General features: G+C 34.8%; 1 protein-coding gene across 7 annotated transcripts in view; it reads left to right on the top strand.

Annotated features, from left to right (window-relative positions):
- Positions 1 to 9: 9 nt before the first annotated feature.
- The window catches only part of LOC109537115 (ankyrin repeat domain-containing protein 50), a 26,087-nt gene continuing 8,671 nt past the window's right edge, over positions 10 to 17,425 (top strand). For 4 of the 7 annotated variants that reach the window (XM_048665518.1, XM_048665522.1, XM_048665519.1 and 1 more), the window contains exons 1-11: positions 10 to 1,685; positions 1,744 to 1,968; positions 2,848 to 3,207; positions 13,439 to 13,558; positions 15,325 to 15,405; positions 15,916 to 16,005; positions 16,062 to 16,214; positions 16,423 to 16,570; positions 16,627 to 16,729; positions 17,022 to 17,212; positions 17,307 to 17,405. In XM_048665518.1, coding sequence (XP_048521475.1) covers positions 21 to 1,685; positions 1,744 to 1,968; positions 2,848 to 3,207; positions 13,439 to 13,558; positions 15,325 to 15,405; positions 15,916 to 16,005; positions 16,062 to 16,214; positions 16,423 to 16,570; positions 16,627 to 16,729; positions 17,022 to 17,212; positions 17,307 to 17,405 — 3,235 coding nt within the window. In that variant the 5' untranslated portion in view covers positions 10 to 20. The remainder of the gene's footprint in view (positions 1,686 to 1,743; positions 1,969 to 2,847; positions 3,208 to 13,438; positions 13,559 to 15,324; positions 15,406 to 15,915; positions 16,006 to 16,061; positions 16,215 to 16,422; positions 16,571 to 16,626; positions 16,730 to 17,021; positions 17,213 to 17,306; positions 17,406 to 17,425) is intronic. The other 3 variants (XM_048665524.1, XM_048665523.1, XM_048665521.1) reach the window with 2 other exon arrangements.

Genomic DNA, 17,425 nt, shown 5'->3' with positions numbered 1-17,425 from the left:
ATTGTTGAAAGTTGCTTAGAATGGCGGAAGATAGAAAGAAGTTTTACTGTCGGGAGTGGGCCTTTCAGAAGCTTCTCCACTGTCTGGATCAAAGGCCAGTGTCAAAGACATGCGGAGCTCTTTTGTTGGGAAGTTCTGGATGTGGAAAGACCACGTTTTGTTCAGAACTTTGCTGGCCTTCACAAGGACCTTCAGGCCGACAGCAACGGACCTTGAATCGTCGATTGCTGTGTTATCACTTCTTGCAAGGCCATAATGAGAAAAGTCTGTCGTTGAGTGAATTTGTGCGATCATTGGTTACGCAAATTTTGAATCACTCGACCGAAAGTCATAAAGAGCGAAGCATGAGGAGGAAAATAGCGCAGGCCAAAGAACAAGGTGAAACAGTGAGCCCAAAGAATACTTCCTATGATAAAAATCTGTCTGAGAACTGCAACCTGCCGCAGGAGAGTCTTTATAGTAATGTTTACTCGGAAAATCTCCTGTCCCCGACATTGGAAGCCAAAAAAGTGCCTGATCCAGCTCCAATTCCTAATATGCCAATTAATCCTCGCACAGTAATTGCAGATGCGTATTTGGAAAAGCTGAAATCAGATCCGGAGATTCAGATCGCTCTGCGAGCGAAGAACATTGAAAGCAATCCGGACGATTGTCTGAAAAGAGCGTTACTATTCCCCCTTCTGGAAATAGATCCTCCTAAAACGTCGTTGTTTATAATCATTGATTCCATTGACGAGCATTCGTTTATTTATTCTAACTCCACCCTAACGCGCTCTAAACCTCGCGAAAGAAGCTCGCAATCACGCACGATAGCCGAGTTACTTGCCAACCATCACCATCTATTCCCGCAATGGCTTTTGTTGGTTTGCACAGCAAAGAAACAATCCAAAAGCATTGCCAAGATGTTTACTGGGTTTAGAAAACTGAGTTTGGACGACCTCAGGAAAGCTCAAGTGGTTCGAGACGTTCAGCAATACATTCTAGCCAGGCTGGACCAGGAGAATAGCTTAAGACAGCACATAAGTAGAGACACGGCCGAAATGCTTAATCAACTACATATTAAGAGCAACGGATGTTTTTTATATCTCGAGAAAGTATTGGACGGCGTAGCAGAGAGTTTTATCGTTTTGAGGGAAGTTAGAGAAATCCCTGGAACGTTAAATGGCTTGTACTTGTGGCTGTGCCAGAGGTTGTTTAACAGAAGACAATTTGCTAAAGTCCAACCACTCTTAAACGTGATTCTAGCCGCTAAATGTGCTCTAAACGAGTCCCTATTGTTTGATATCGTGAAGGTAAACAACTCCAAGATTACCATAGAAGATTTCCGCAAAAGGTTCCATTTGCTGAAGAAAGTCGTTGTGATCTCCAAGAATGGCACAATTCGACTGTTTCACCATTCGTTTGCCGAGTGGCTTTTAGATATAAAACATTGCACGCAAAAATACCTATGCAACATTTTCCACGGACACTGCATTCTTGCCATGTATTACACTCTTCACGCCAAGGTGCTGAACAATCAAGAAATCTACGATTACGCCTTTCATCTCACACGAATGGAACAGTTTTTAAACGAAAAGCCTAGTCAGAAGTGCCCTACGTTCATGTATAAGCTGTCGCAGGAGAAAGCTGGCAATTCCCTAGATAAAACTTCCACTGAGATTTATTCGGATTTGAAAGCCTTGCAGGTGAGGCTCTACAGATTAATGCGTGGATTTTTCAATGATTTCGATGGGATTTTTTCAGGAATTGACCAAATCGTATGAAAACGAATTGGCTTATGAGCTGAATAATATTGAAAACTTGGAAAGTAGCTTTGCGGATACGGAAACTAGTCAGAATAACTTGGATGATGTTAATTTCGAGACCAAGTTGGAGGAGCACTTTGACAGCGTCCATTTGAAGAGTCCGGAGTCGGAGAAGAATCCGATTTATGCTGAAGTGAATAAGCTAAAGAAAACATCAAACCAGGTAAGGAATTCATTTTAATGGTTATCTTAGAGCATTTGTTAGTTGTCTGCCAGATGGGCATTTCCAGCTATGAGCGTTGTGGTTTTAGATAGTCAGAAGGCAGGTGCTATAAATCTTGCTTATATTCAATTTTAGCGTAAAATTTATCTACCAATTGAAGTTTTAAAAATTTTACTCCATGAAGGTATCGATGGTTGAAACTGTTGAGAACTTGTAAATTTTTTAACTTTTTAATTAATTGCGCTTTAATTAGTCACAACGAGTTACAAAGGAAATATGCAGGTCTGATTCACTCCACATGTAAAAGCCAAATTAACTTACCTTAATGACAATTTTTAATATTTTTATCACTTCTGTTCTACATCTGTTATTGTCTTTGATTAGCCAATTATGTGAAATTACTATGGCTGCGTTTCCTGATTGGTTAACAAGCTTAGATATACATTTCCTAATGTGAATGTGCGAATAAGCAAGTGTTTTTTATGATTTTACAAATTTATTTTACGTGATTAGTAATCTTTAACAGTCCAGTGAGCAAAAGTGTATTTCAAACAAAATGTCTATAAACAGCTGTTAAGCTCGGACAATTGATTGTACACTCAGTTTTTTTCACGAAACATTAATAATGCACAATGATGGCTTAAATTTCTAATTGAATAATTTAATAACGAGAGTCCGGATTAAAAACCCTAAAATTGTCGAAAAAGGCGCTTAAAAATAAAATTTATTTCTCGCAAAAAAGCATTTAAAATGCACAAAATTCTTTCAGTGGGGTAAAAAATGTTATGTTTTTAAATGAAACTTAATGTAATGAAATGTGAAATATCTTGGTTAATCTTCATAAAATAATCTTTCAATGTTCTCTGTTCTTCTTTCAAGATTACCAAAAGCGTTGAGGTATCGAATCAGCTAATGACCACCAGCTGCGAAAACAATCTCCTAGTCACCGATTATACAAACACAGCTTCGTCGCTCAACAACACAGCTACTTCTTGCACTATGTTGGAGGGCGCTCTGTCCAAGACTCAGCAACATCCCATACTGGACTTGCATACGCTAACCGTTTTGTGGCTGATAAACAGCGGTTGTAATGTGGAGGAATGTTTGCTGGAAGGAAATGAAATGGCCGGTGTGAATTTCGGAGCGTTTTTGCCAACCGATCAGAAAGTGCTGAGATTGCTGTTGGAAGCTGGTGCTGTTGAGCAGCATGATGTTGCTGGCTGCGATTACGAAAGTCAAGTGAGTTTTATTTCTTTTTTCTTGAACAATTTTTGTCCATGTGTTGCTCTCGACTAGAGCATGCCGCTATCTAATTTTAGGCTTCTTAAATCGCCATTTATCGCTGAGCGACGACGATTTTCTGGAAAAAAGAACACTTAGTCGAACACTAAATGTGTCGGTTGCGGTTATTTTTAGCCCTCTAAGGGGCCTGATTATTTTTAAGTTGTATATGCGGAAACTCGACAGAGTCACATAGAGAGAGATCTCCGGGTCTTATGCAATATTTATTGGTTTAATGAGTTGTTGACTTTTGTTGAAGTATATCGCATCGAGCAAAATCATTCGAAGCAAACGATGATGAATAAACCATTTGCTCGAAGCTTATCGTTGTGTTTGTCCTGCTGGTTTGCACCTGTTCTGTCTGTTGTGTAATTCGGAATATTTATTTTTTCCAAACAAACGTTGAAAGCACTATCATTGTTCCTTGTTGAGTTTGCCTTTAAAAGCAGATTTGCTTTTATTGTTAGTGGTTTGAAAGTCGGTTTTGGTCAACATAGTTTAGGAAGCATTAGCGTTGTTGATGACCGGTTTCAGTTCATAAAACCTATTGGAAAAAGTGGTTATTTGTATGAAAAAAAAAGAAATTTGCAAATTTGCTTGTGGTATTTGAGGAGTTCTTGGGGATTTGTCGATATTTGAAATAGACCCTAAATGAACATTTGGCGTCTTTGACCTAAATAATTAAGTTTACTTGACTGGAATGGTTGTTTATCGCAACTAATCGGACTAATTTTTTGCTATTTCTTTGCCATCCCACGATCGCATTGAGTTTTAAAAGTTTCAGTTTGTTACTTGTAAGCTATTGAAAATTTGGTTTAGATTATGCTTTGTCTTGATCTCAAGGTTTACATTGTTTTAATTCATGCTTTTGTTTGATGTTTTGTATTTTTCCTTCTTGCTACTTCTGTAAATTTACTTTTTTGCTCTGTGATCTCTCAAAGCTTCTTGCTGTTATTTTACTTTTAAATCCGTGGCAAAATTGAGTTGATTTTTGCAATATAGAAAGAGATTGTTTTTTCAGGTGTTAAACAAATACTATAAAATTACTACATTCACGTAGTTGAATGTTTTATCTTTCATTTTAATGGATTTTGCGTTAATACATTGTTTTTGAGTTTGCACAAATGAAACGTAGGTTTTTACACAAATCTTTATACATAAATTCCGCATTTATAGGCTATATATTTCAATTCACTGGAAAAACACAGTTTTGATTTGGGTTTTTCTTGTGCGGTTCTTTATGTTTTCTACAACTTTTATTTCGATCTTCTTTGTCCAATTTTTCTCCGATCTTCAACGAATTTTATGGAAAAAATTGTTTATAGTGTACAGTTCTTTACAAATAAAAAATAAAGAGTAAAATAAAGTGTTGAGCATAATCTTAAATTTGTGCATAAATTTTATATTTTAAATTTCAAATGAGCTTCGGAGATATCCGTGGAAAACTGCAATTAGAGTTTTCAATTTTAACATCAAAAATAATTTTTATTGGACTTGGACTGGAAAATGTTTATTTTTAAATGTATTTTTTGTTGTCAACCAAAATGTAAATTAAAATTTTCAGACGCTTTTGCCGCAAAATCGGTTTTTTATGTTGATGAGGTTTGGAAAATGCTCTATTATGCATTCTTCTCTCTGATTTCACCTATCTATAAAAATTGTGATGATTATGCGAGTTCAAAAGCTACTATAAACCGCAATTAAAAAACCTGTTTCTAATAAAAAAAATACTTTAGGAGTAAATCTGAAAAGTAATTAAGCGCAGTAGAAGATGTTCGGCACCCTTTGGATACAACACTGGTTTGGACCCAAAAAAAAACAGTCTAAACTTGTTTGTTTGAAATTGTTTTTAAAAACTAAAATTATTTAGTTTTTGGCAAAAAGTCAGTGTCGTGCCCGAAAGTCCCGGCACAACTTCCACATTAAACTATCTCTAAAGTTTGTGTTGTGCCAAGCCAACAACCATCCATCACCACTGTGTTTTTATTTCTTAAAGGGTGCCTTTATCATTTTTTTATAAAATTTATCCAGAAGGAATAACATTTTTTTACATTTAAAAAATATATATTTCAACAACAAAATATGCGTATTTGCATGGATATAACCGACAAAATATTTTAAGCTTCAATATGCCGATGCGTCGAGTGTACACAAACACCCAGTTTCATTTTAACTGTGGATGATATTAATTGATTATATTGTAATATATTATATTAATTTTTTATTCTTTTGTACTTAACAATATTAATAGAGAGGTTTGACAAGATGGTTTAATATGTCTAATAGTTACTGGTATCTATTGGATTTCTTCTAGGAATGTTATTTAAAGATACTTATGTAGTTTTATCTGTTTCCGCTTCCCATTGACTTGCCACTTTATCCGCCCATTGTAAACCTTCCTTGTACTTTTACTTACACATTATATGGCTTCAATTTCTTAATAGAGATAAAAAAAAATATTTACATTTTTTTAAATGCTCTCTTAATTCTCTTTAAATTATCTTTACAGAGGTAAAGGGAATTTTGTCAAAAGTAAGTTAAGAACCTTGTGAAACAAGTAAACTATTGGAACATTGCTCTGTATCCAGATATATTTAATGCATTTCACAATTAGTCTTACAGTAATTTGAGCGTTAACTTATGTGTAACTTTTTTCTGTCGTATGAACTTTTCTGCTATTTCTAGCTTTTCAGTATAAAATACGACAATGACATTATTATTTTTTGTTTCTTCTCATCGTCTTATAATACTAACTTTTAATAACTATTTCACGAGTTTTTGACACTGGTTTGAAACATCAGCTTATTTTCTACCAAGTGTTATACATCTCTCGAAAGTTGCGTTACGCCATTATTATACTGAGAACCTGAAGCAGGTTCTTCCAAGAAGATTGCAGCTTAATTAACGGTGTTAATAGGCCAATGGGTACAGGCAAGAGCTGAATTTCGAATAAAATCCTTAGATCCGTTGAGGAAACTGCGTTCTCAGTGGTAACTGCACGATTGCATGAATAAGCTGCAAGCCATTAGTTAAATATTCCTATAGAAAGTTCCGAAAACAACGAATTATCCATTGTCATTAGTCATGTTGCATATTACACCTTGATTAGTTCTTAAAATAATTTACTTTTTAGTCAGTCCTGCGAGACCGCTAACGGTAGATATTTCCGTCGCGTGTTTCTTAACGCGTATTAATAAGCTAAGTTCTACTAGATTATGGCCGAGGTGTTTATAATACCATAAATAAGCCGGTACTTCTCTTAGTTAAATGCTTTTTACAAGTAACATATTTGTTTACCGATCGAACGGATCTATGCGCTTGTGTTTTTAGGCGGTTCAGTGTAAATTGTTATCTTGCAGGTGCGGGAAAAATCGCTATGCAATTGCGAATTTCTCGGGATTATCTCGGGCAATTTTATTAGTGTTTTAAGTTGAGATTGTGTAAACTTTCGATGAGAAGTGCTTTATGTAGGAGTCGCCACTTGTATAAGTGCCAAAATGTAACTGGATATGATCGTGTTTGATTCCAATACGGTATGAAGCTTTGCATTGCATTTTTCAGTAAAACGAGCATCTTGTTAATGCAAGTGTTTAAACCGAGTTGCACCGAAATGCCATGTGTATAGCCAAGTCAAAAATGTTGCAATTTAAACACCCACAAAGGTTTGTTAAGCCGATGCAACATTAACGATTACTTTACCAGACAAACGAGATACATTTCTATCAAGTCTTTTTGCTGAGTTAAAAATGCTTTCAGGAATTCATAGGCGAGATAATTGCGGAATTTAAATTGATGTTTGCTCTGGATTGCGTCATGATTAGAGCGAATTATCTTTGGTGGAATCGATGCTAGAGAACATGAAAATTGCTTTTAAGTGTGCTGTTTTTTTGAAGTTTTATTTCAAACTTTTTTGAAAAAACAAATTTGCATAGGATTTTAAACATCTTCTCTTTACATAGAAGCACAGAAATGCTTCAGTGAAATGAGTGAATATTTTATTGTTTTTCTGCAGCATGAGGAGAAATGGACTTTACTCTATAAACAGTAGGTGGAAATTTTAATTTTTGTACATACTAGTAAATTTGATTATAAACAGCAACACGTTTTCTTTCATTTAAGAATATAATGATTTCGATTGGGTTATTTTTAATCGAACTCAAACAATTTTTCATTTTGAAAAAGTCGAAAATGAACATTGTCTGCAAAGAAAATAAGCTATCTTTTGAAAGTACGTTGCAGCTTCTTTAAATCGCTGCATATTTTACATTTAGGTACAAACTTAAAAATTAGTGCTGTTGAAAAATGATCAATTTCTCCACTCTCTGTCTAAGTTTTCATAATCGTTCAAATTTGATCGCTAAAGTAAACGTTTTTTTTTAATATATAATAAATATATTGGGATTTTGCAGTTTTACTTCATTTATCAAATCGAAGAGTGAATGGCGGAAATAAATGTAAATTGCACGTTTTAATGATAACCATCATATCCGTAACCAGCAACTTGGTTGCGATCCCAATTAATTGTCCGATGAATAACAATTTTCGCATTTCATTTTAATGAATCCATTGGCGTTCTGCTGGAATTTTATCTGGGAGCGATCGTATTCCTGAAATGTGTGTGAATCTTCCGTAAACAGCCTGTTTTGTTTGTTTCCACCTCTGCTTCATTGGCTAAGGAAATAATTAAAAACAAACTTACCAGTTGAAAACATTGAGAAATATAGATGAAAAACTGCAAAATTAAAAGTAGAATAATGAAAAGACATCCAAACAAAATGATTCATAGGCGATTTGCATTTGGAAGTCAGTATTTGAATTTTAAATTGGCTCACGCTTTCATCACATTATGACTTATAACAATGGCTGAAATGTAGACTTTAGAACCAAATGTTCATTATAATAACTGGTGAAAGTGATGCTTTAATTCAATTCCACATTGAAGCTGGATAAATGTCTTACGCTTAAGACAGGAATTTTTTTTTCATTTTTAGAGCTAAAGACTCATATGAAACTCCGGAAGATTAGGGCTATGTAATAGTATCAATATATACCATTAAAAATCACAAGTTTATGTGGCAACAGGTTTGGGACACCCGGTATACTTTTCTACTTTGGCGATTTATACTCTACAAATGATTATCTATTGAAAACGTATTTACATTTTTTAAATATTCTCAGTGTTAAAAGAGTTAAAAAATGAAGTTAAATTCAGCATTTTTCAATTTCATTCTGTATCTTATACTTAATCAAATTAACAAAGAAAATAACACATAAAAACGATCAATTTTGGTCACCCTGTCCATGTATGTCTTCTTTTTCAGATTTGATACTAATTGTCTGGAAACTTTAACAAAATGTACTTTACACAGCCAAATTTTCCCTAACTTTGGTACTGGATAAATTCTGATTGCTCGGAGCGATTTGGTTTTGATTTGTAGCGTTATTGAGCCCCATCTGTTTTTGAAAAAAATTGAGCACCTCAGATAAATTTTCTACAGGGGTGGCAAATGAAAAAATTCAAATTTTTGCAAGTTCGGCACGTTCCTAGTTGGACGAAAACAAGGTTTTTTGGAGCGCAACCCCAAAATTTTAAAGGTAAACCAAATAGCTCGAAACCGTTTTTTATTTTTTTGTCCATCTTGTCTATTTACAGAGTGGTCTCAAAAATTCAACTTTTTGGCTTCGCAGCGATCACTTTTCTGCTCTTCATACTGCAATTCCAAAAGTAGATTTTTTAAGACTACTATGTAAGTAAATGAGATGAACGAAACAAAAGAAACGTTTTTTGCGATACGAGGTCCATTTTAATGCGTGTGGTGTTGAAATATAAAGAATCGTTTTTTGATCAACTGAGAACACTCGGAACTTTTACCAATTTTGCATTGTTTCATTGGCCACCGTAGGTAGGAAACTTTATCTGACCCAGAATAGGAAAGAAAGAATTGCACCAAATAACGCTTCAAACCGTAATCAATTCGCTCTTAGCAGTCAGAAATTATCCAGTTAGTCCAAATTTGCCAGTGTAACATTGATTTTGTTGAGCAGTTAGTTCCCAAATATACAGGGTGTACATGTTTTGTTTCTGTCGCGCGGCATTATAATTTCATTCGCCTTTAAAGTAAATATTTTGAACATGAACGGTGGAGATCATTTGTTAGATATGGTGTAAAAGTAGTATCTTTCAGGAAAATCAGCAAATTTTCTCATTGATAGTCACATTTCTGTAATTTCGACTAAATGTTTCATTGCACTACAGGCAGGGTTGAAATGAAGCTTTCTAATATACAAAATTTAGACTAGATGATTTCAGCTACCGTTTGAATTGTAATTAAAAAAAGATAATATTTTCAAATACAATTTTCAGGAAAAAGTTTCACTATTTTCATAGTAACAGTTTTTTTTTTACTTCCGAAGGTCAATAAATCCACAACGCAGCCTGATAGCAAAAAAAGTTCATCTGAACTAGTCAGTTTCAGTGAGTCACCTTGTCTATGTTTTTCAACTTTTACAAAATAAACTGGGATTAAGCATGATTTTGAATTTTTCACTTGAGAGCGCTTGTAGGTGATTATCAACTAAACTTCTCGAAAGTATTCATGTTAAATAAAGGCAAGGAAAGTGAGTACTAAATAAATCCGTCTGAATCGCAGATAGGCGCGACTCGAATGTCAGCTTAAGTAATTTAATAAAAATTTAATGGGCTTTGCTTCAATGGATCAACTGCGGAATTTAATCGACAATATTTTCCAAATCAATACGAAATCGCATGCATAACTGGTGATTTTTGCGGGATTTTCGCTCAAACCACTAAACCGAATTCCGAAAGTAAAACTGCAAAATCTCGTAAATATTTTGTTAGGCTGACACCGTTTCACACAATCGTAAAACCTACTGCGATGGCCTAGAGTGGAATAAACCTTGTCGTATGTGAATAGAGGCCCGTTTTTCCCTAAGATTTCATCGCATTGTAGAATTGTGCTGGGTTTTTTTCAGTGGAAAACAATGCGCCATTTTGTGTTTAACTGCCGAATTAATTATGAATACCAATTAAGATGCCTCATTTTATAGGTTGATTAAATATGTATGTCGACACGTTGCAATCATGTGCGGCAGCATAATTAGAATTGTTCAGGTACTGTTAGCAGCCATTGTGCGCTCTTCAGAGTTATGTAACAACTAATAACAGGCAGAGGCCGATTAATGGAAGAAATGAAAACGCACCATTTACTTGCGCTATACTTTTCTTTCAAATAACAATAATCGCTTCTAGGACTGAACTAGAAGTAGAAACAATGAGTTGTTCCCATTATTCGGTCCATTGTTTGGAGTTTTAGATCCTAAAACAGATGACGAAGGTTTATCATCCAATTGATGCAATGACCGAGTCAAGCAAAACAATAATTCGAATTTATTACTTATTTATCAATGGAACGATATCGGTCTGGTGCCCAGCTGTTCTGCACTGGGCCTTCAATGAAGAAAAAACGGCGTGTTTCATTAGCAGGAAATGAAATGATCTTGAGCTTTTCGTACGATGTACTCAGAGTGCAGTCCGGATGGAAATATTATAACGTTATAAATTTCGTTTGCTTATCATGATACTTTTTTATTGGCAAACGTGAACAAACATAGCTGGCCGTTTTCACGTCTTCTATAGTTTCAGTTAAATGTTTGCTCATAATTCGTTCGTTTTTTTATGTTTTAAAGGGCCCCTATTTAAATGCTAAATTAAATATTAAGGAAACAAATTCTCTTCAATCGCGCTTTCTGATTAATATTAATGCACATTCAATGTTGATGTTAAATTAGCGTTGAAGGTTACAGAACAACTTCAAAACCCCACTTTCAGTACTTCAAGTTCCGATCTTAAACTGGGAAACTCAAAATCAAGTTTGCAACTATTGAAAAATCGGCTTTTGTTCAGCTATGACATCAAAAGTGTAAAATCCATTTTGAACGTTGAAAAGCAACTTCAGTACTTGAAGAGCACAACTAGACAAAAACCGGTTTCCTTGTTGAGTTTCTGAGCAAAATATCAAACAACCGATCGTAATAGCAAAGCTTGCGAAAGCATCAGCTTTAAGTGAGCTTTAAAGTCACAAAATGTACCGCAAAACCTTGCTTGACTGACTGTATTGGAAGAGACATTCATACTTGCAGCTTGACGCCTTAAAGCTCGTAAATCCAAAATCAGTAAACTAAGCCGATTGAAAGCTGCACACAGTTTGAATTAATATTTGCGGTACATGCAATGCAAGTAAAAACATCACTATTCATACTAATATATTGTTTATCCACAGACGCAATATTTTGCATTAAAGTGGTTTTTCGATACGTAAAATTGCAGCTAAAAAATCTAAAATAAAATAATTTGAAATTGAAAAACGACATGAATTTTAGTCGAAATTTTCTAATTAATGTAACAGAGCAAGCTTTAACATTCATAAAATCGCAACAGAAACCTTTAAAACGGCATTTATAGAACAACGAATAATCGATACGCGAGATAAAAACCAAAGCAAAAAGTTCCATTTGTTTGCTCTTCCAGATAAAAGAAATGAGCAGCTCAGGAAGAACAGTTTCCCAAGCTGAAAAATAATAGCGGACCGTACGATATTTAAGCATGTAATAAATAAATACAAAAAAAATTAACCAAAAAAGCAATAGAACCGAATAATAGCGAAGATCTTTCTTCAAAAAAAAAAAGTCTTTCTTCAAACTAACTTTAACAAAAAGCTAATAATGGATGCCTGATAAATATTTAAATTTTAAAGTCCTCAAAAAAAATAATAAACGATGGATTAGGTCAGTAAAAAATGGAAAAACGAGGCAGAAATCGAAAAACGGCAAAAAATCGTAAAATAATAATCGATAAACAGGACCTCAAAAACAAAAAAGTTCCAGTTGTTTCCGTACCATGATTACGATTCTAGATATCACATAGAGTGGCTCAATATTAAGGCAACGGTAGAGGATAAAGAAGCAAAAACAGCAGAACCCGACAATATTGAAGATCCGTTTTATAGGAACAAAGATTAGCTGTTTTATACATGTTTTAAATATAGTTTCCAGTGCAGAATTAATATTGAAATTTAGCAAAACAAGCAGGAGTAAAAAATTCCAGCAATTCCGCTCGATATCTGTTCTTTCGGATAAAATACAACACAATCTATTTTTGCTAATTAGTAAACCTTTTGTGAAGGGGCTTGTTATTTAACGATTGGACTAAAAATATTCAGGCAAGAAAGATCATCAATGCCAAAAATCACTGGTACCCAAGCATCTCTTGAATTTTCCGAAGGGTTCAAACAAAACCGGAAAACATTTTTAAAATATTCAAACTTGCAACTTGGAACATGCAATCGCGTAACTTCATCAGCGTTAAATCCAGAGAATTGAAAATTGTACACAGCGTAGATGAATGTTTCTGGCAGATTTAATCTAATTTGCTCTCTTTTTGTAGAATTTGTCGATTTTTCAGACTTTGAGCTTCTTCACTAACTTCAGAGCCTGTGTGGATATCGACTTTAAACTGGCTGATCGTCTTCAAAATTACCTAAACTGCATTTTCACAAATTGGAGGACTCCTCGAGCTTTGATGTGTTTTCAAGCAAGCAGGGTGCATTGAAAAAAGATAGTCAAAGTTGCAACTTGCCGCCTTAAAGCGCATAACTAAAAAAGTGGCACACAATTTCAGTGCATATGTACGGTACATTTAGAGAAAATTTCACTCACACCCAAGAATGGCCTGAATTTTCCGGGCAAACTTAGGAGGCAATAAAAAATATTGCAAACTTGCAACTCGGAACATTCAAGTGCGTAATTCACCACGATTAAACCCAGCAGATTGAAAGTTGCACACAGTTTTAATTAATATTTTTGTTTCGCTGTTTAACTCAACATCAAGTCAAAAAATACTATTTTCAATAACGCTATAAAATATAAAAATAATACAACGCTAATAAGATCTACGTTGTCTTCCCCATCACCAGTGCAGAGGGTAAAATGAGTCCGTTTCGAGTGAAATTGCGAGCATTGTACTCATTAATCTCATTGTTTTTAATTGGCTGACGCTTCCTATTTTTTATGCACTAATTAGAGTGGGCATCAGTGAATCTGAAATAAATTTACAGAAGTAAAAGGAATATTTTCTACTAATTAATTTGGCAAATAATTGAATTAATTCCAGATGTCATTGGCAAGCACATCCAGCGAACAATCGCCAGAACCATTATTCGACTTGCAAGATCTTCATGGGCAAGCGGCTCTCCATGTTGCGGCCAGATTAGGACAAGCTCAAGTCGTTAAGGTTGGTTTTAGCTCAATTTTCACGCGAATTATACATACACAGCTTTCTTAAGTGGTTTTGAAAAAAATATATCCCCCACTGAGTACAGTTGGTGTACGAAAGTCGAGAAGACTGGTTAAGGAATGCCACATTAAATCTTTAGTGCACTTTTAAATATGTTTTGAGTGGAATTATTTAGTTTATGAAACGGTGATATTTATTGCCAACCACTTTATGTTGAAAGTGTTTATGAAAACATCATCAATCAGCTGTTTGCGTAGATCTATAAAGATCAAATGAGAAAGGAACATTTTATTTTAACTTTAAAGTACATTTTTAAATTATCATATTTAGCAACTAAATAATTCTTCCCTAGATACCTTTACATTTCTTGCAGGTTCCACTCTTTCTTTATTACTGATAGAACTTTTCAATTTTTTGCTAATAAACATCGTCCAAAATCGGCTCAAATTAAAAATTGTGTCAAAATGTTGAAAAATATGAAAACCTAATTTCATTGTTATAATATGTTTTATTAATGTTGTTAATAATTAATTTGAATATTTGATAGTCAACTATTTAAACCCTTAAGGGAAAGTTTGTTATTCTTGACACACAGATCATTTCATCACAGTTTTCTTAACATTTCAAATCTTTTTGGTGTCGAACTGTTGGTCAGTTATATTTTTTTGTTTTATCCAAAAAACAAATTATTTTCTGATCGAAAATTAATCAATAAATATAGAAAGCATTGAAACGGCAGAACATACACTGGAAATGCGCAATTCAAACAATTTAAGATTCCAAAAAATTAATTACATTTTGAACTGATTTTCGTGTTCACAGAGTATTTGAAGTTTCAACTCTTCTGTTTTGCTGGCCATTTTTTCATTATTAATTGTAATAATTAATAGTACAGAGTGTTTCTAAAAGACATTTTTCCGCATAAATTTGGGGCCTCCGTTCCAAATTGTTATGCCAGAAAATGTCAAGATTTTCTTACTTTCAGAGTAGCAAATTGCACATTTCCAGTGGTTGTTTTGAGATCTTTGTTTCAGACATAAATTAAGGAATTGCTCCTACTTTTGCTTTTCTATTCCATATTTTAGTTAATATTTTTATATTCACAGTTCCAAATTGTTCAGTAGTACGACAACAATTGAATTCAATTAATGTGATTTAGATTTAGCTCATATTAACTTTAGTGAGAAAGAAAAATTTTGGAAGCAATGAGATTGGAGAAAACAGCAGTATTTCAGAAAAAATCCACTTGGTTTATATAAAAAAAAGCGTTCTTCTATAGAAAAGAATTAGTATCTATTGCGCTTGAAAACGCAACAAGTGAAATTATTAGAAGAATAAGTGAACAGCTGATGAAGTCACTCAGAACTGGCTACTCAGAAGTGTCCTTTTTTACGAAAAATTGTCATTATCGTGATATGTGGACAATAGCGAGAAATATACTTAATGGTTAATTAACGTTACTTAATTTTTTATGCATCTTGTTTGCTGTAAAAATGTACTTGCTACATCTTGATTGATCATATTTTTTGCAGATTTCATGCTTTTAGAGACATTCGTCACCTTTTTTGATGTTTTGATACGTCCACAAAAATGCACGCTTTGTACATTTATTATTATTCAAACAAATTAACAATTGGAACGTTCATATAAAGGCCCTTTTGTTACAACCAATGGAGGCATTCTAAAAAAATACTCAATTATTTAAGAAAGCTGTGTACTATAATCGAAAAATCCACTTGAAATCAATTGGAATTATTATGTAGAATACGGCACTAAAGCAAACGAAGGACGGTCCTTTAGATAAAAAGCAGTTCAAATCCGGCCTAATCAATTTGCTTTGTAAGGTAAACAGGTTGGTTGTGCTTAAGAGCTTAGCAGCAGCAAGTGTGAGAGTTGATCTTCCTTATTCGAGTATAGTTTCTTAACTTTTTGTTGCCAACAGCAGTCCTTCTAATGCTACTTGTACCAAAATTTTTTTGTCTTCAAGTCATTGAAACTCAGATTTAAAATAATGGCTCAGTTCAGCGTTTACGATGCTTTCACATTCGAGTTCCGTGTTGATTTTTCATTGTTGCTTTAGTCTGGTACTCCAGGAAGCATTATCATGTCACAAGGGCTCGTAAATCTTTAAAGCACGAGATTCTGGGAATTGTTGGAGTAACACTAAAAAAATTTAGATTTATTGTGGCTTGTGTGTTTACCTGGCACATTGTTGGCGTTAAATAACGCTTTGTTTGAGCGAAGTTTGTTGTAAAACCGTTCAATTTTTTGGAAATTTTACGAGTTTGTCAATAATCAAAGAACATGTTTATAGTTTTATGTGCGATAATGAAACTCGTTGTTTTCCAATGTAGGTACTACTGGAATCAGGCGCCAATGCTGATCAGGCAGATATTGATGGCTGGACGCCGTTGAGGGCAGCGGCATGGGGAGGACATACGGAGGTACGGAAATGATTAAAAATTCAAGTGAAGAATAATCATGTAAAACTTTTTTTCAGGTCGTTCAGCTCTTGGTTCAACATGGGTGCCAATTGGACAGCGTTGATGCGGAGAATCGAACAGCTTTGAGGGCGGCAGCCTGGAGTGGCCATGAAGAAATAGTGAAAATTCTGTTGCAGCATGGAGCCAATGTAAATTTGACGGATCATGAAGTAAGTTAGAACAGTAACTGGAATGAGGAACTGAAAAACAATCATGAAGCAACGTTTAACGGGACTCGGGAATCTCGGAATGTGAAACTGTTGAAACACCGCCAATTCCAAAAATATTCCCGTCTTGACAGGCTTCTTACTAATAAGACATTATCTTTACCAAGACTCACCTTTAACACTTGAACTAACAATATGTGGTATTTTCAAGGGTCGAACTGCACTAATAGCTGCAGCCTACATGGGGCACAGCGAAATTGTGGATCATCTCCTTGATTTTGGAGCGGATATCAACCATCCAGACGCTGATGGCAGAACCGCTCTATCAGTGGCTGCTTTATGCGCCCCACGAACTCCAGGTAAAAACATCGGTGCAAATTAAATAATTATATAAACAAAAAATTATTTTGTTTAGGTGTTAGTGTTGTCTCCACCCTGTTGGAGAGAAATGCTACCGTCGATCACAAGGACAAGGAGGGAATGACCCCCTTGTTAGTTGCTTCATTTGAGGGACACAGGTAAAGTTATTTTCCTATTTCCAGTAAACTGTGTTGAGATGATCGGATCGAAATCGACGTTGAAAAAATATTCCATATCATTAAGTATCAATCGGTAAATAAACAGAATATTCGATTAACAATGTGAAGTAAAGAGTAAAAAGCCGAGCTCAACCGATAGGGACCAAAAATTCGAGAACATTGACGTTGCGTGCTTTCTGCTTACTACTTTAATGCGACAAATGCTTATTGGAGTTTCTTTCTAGTTAAGGTCTCGCTCTAGTTTTTGGCTTCAAGTTTTTTTTTGTTTCAGGGATGTTTGTGAACTATTATTAGAGAACGAAGCTGATGTAGATCACTGTGATAACAGTGGAAGATCGCCATTATGGGCAGCGGCCAGTATGGGACATGCTCCGGTCGTAGCCTTGCTACTGTTTTGGGGCTGCGCCATAGACTCGATGGATTCGGAAGGACGAACGGTGCTTTCTGTCGCCGCTGCACAAGGTAGATAATTTATTTTTCAAATTCTGTTCGGCTGATTCGACTGATTCAATGACTTTTACCTTACATAATAAAATATCGATAACCTGGTTTACAGGTTGTGTAGAAGTGGTTCGTCAATTACTAGACAGAGGTCTTGATGAGCAGCACAGAGATAACTCTGGATGGACGCCCTTGCATTATGCAGCATTTGAAGGTAAAATATGTGCCGATTTT

The sequence above is a fragment of the Dendroctonus ponderosae genome, unplaced genomic scaffold (assembly GCF_020466585.1).
Source record: "Dendroctonus ponderosae isolate FM_Combo_2020 unplaced genomic scaffold, Dpon_F_20191213v2 Dpon_F_20191213_4, whole genome shotgun sequence".
In the NCBI taxonomy this organism is placed as follows: domain Eukaryota; kingdom Metazoa; phylum Arthropoda; class Insecta; order Coleoptera; family Curculionidae; genus Dendroctonus; species Dendroctonus ponderosae.
This window is presented reverse-complemented; position numbering and strand designations above follow the sequence as displayed.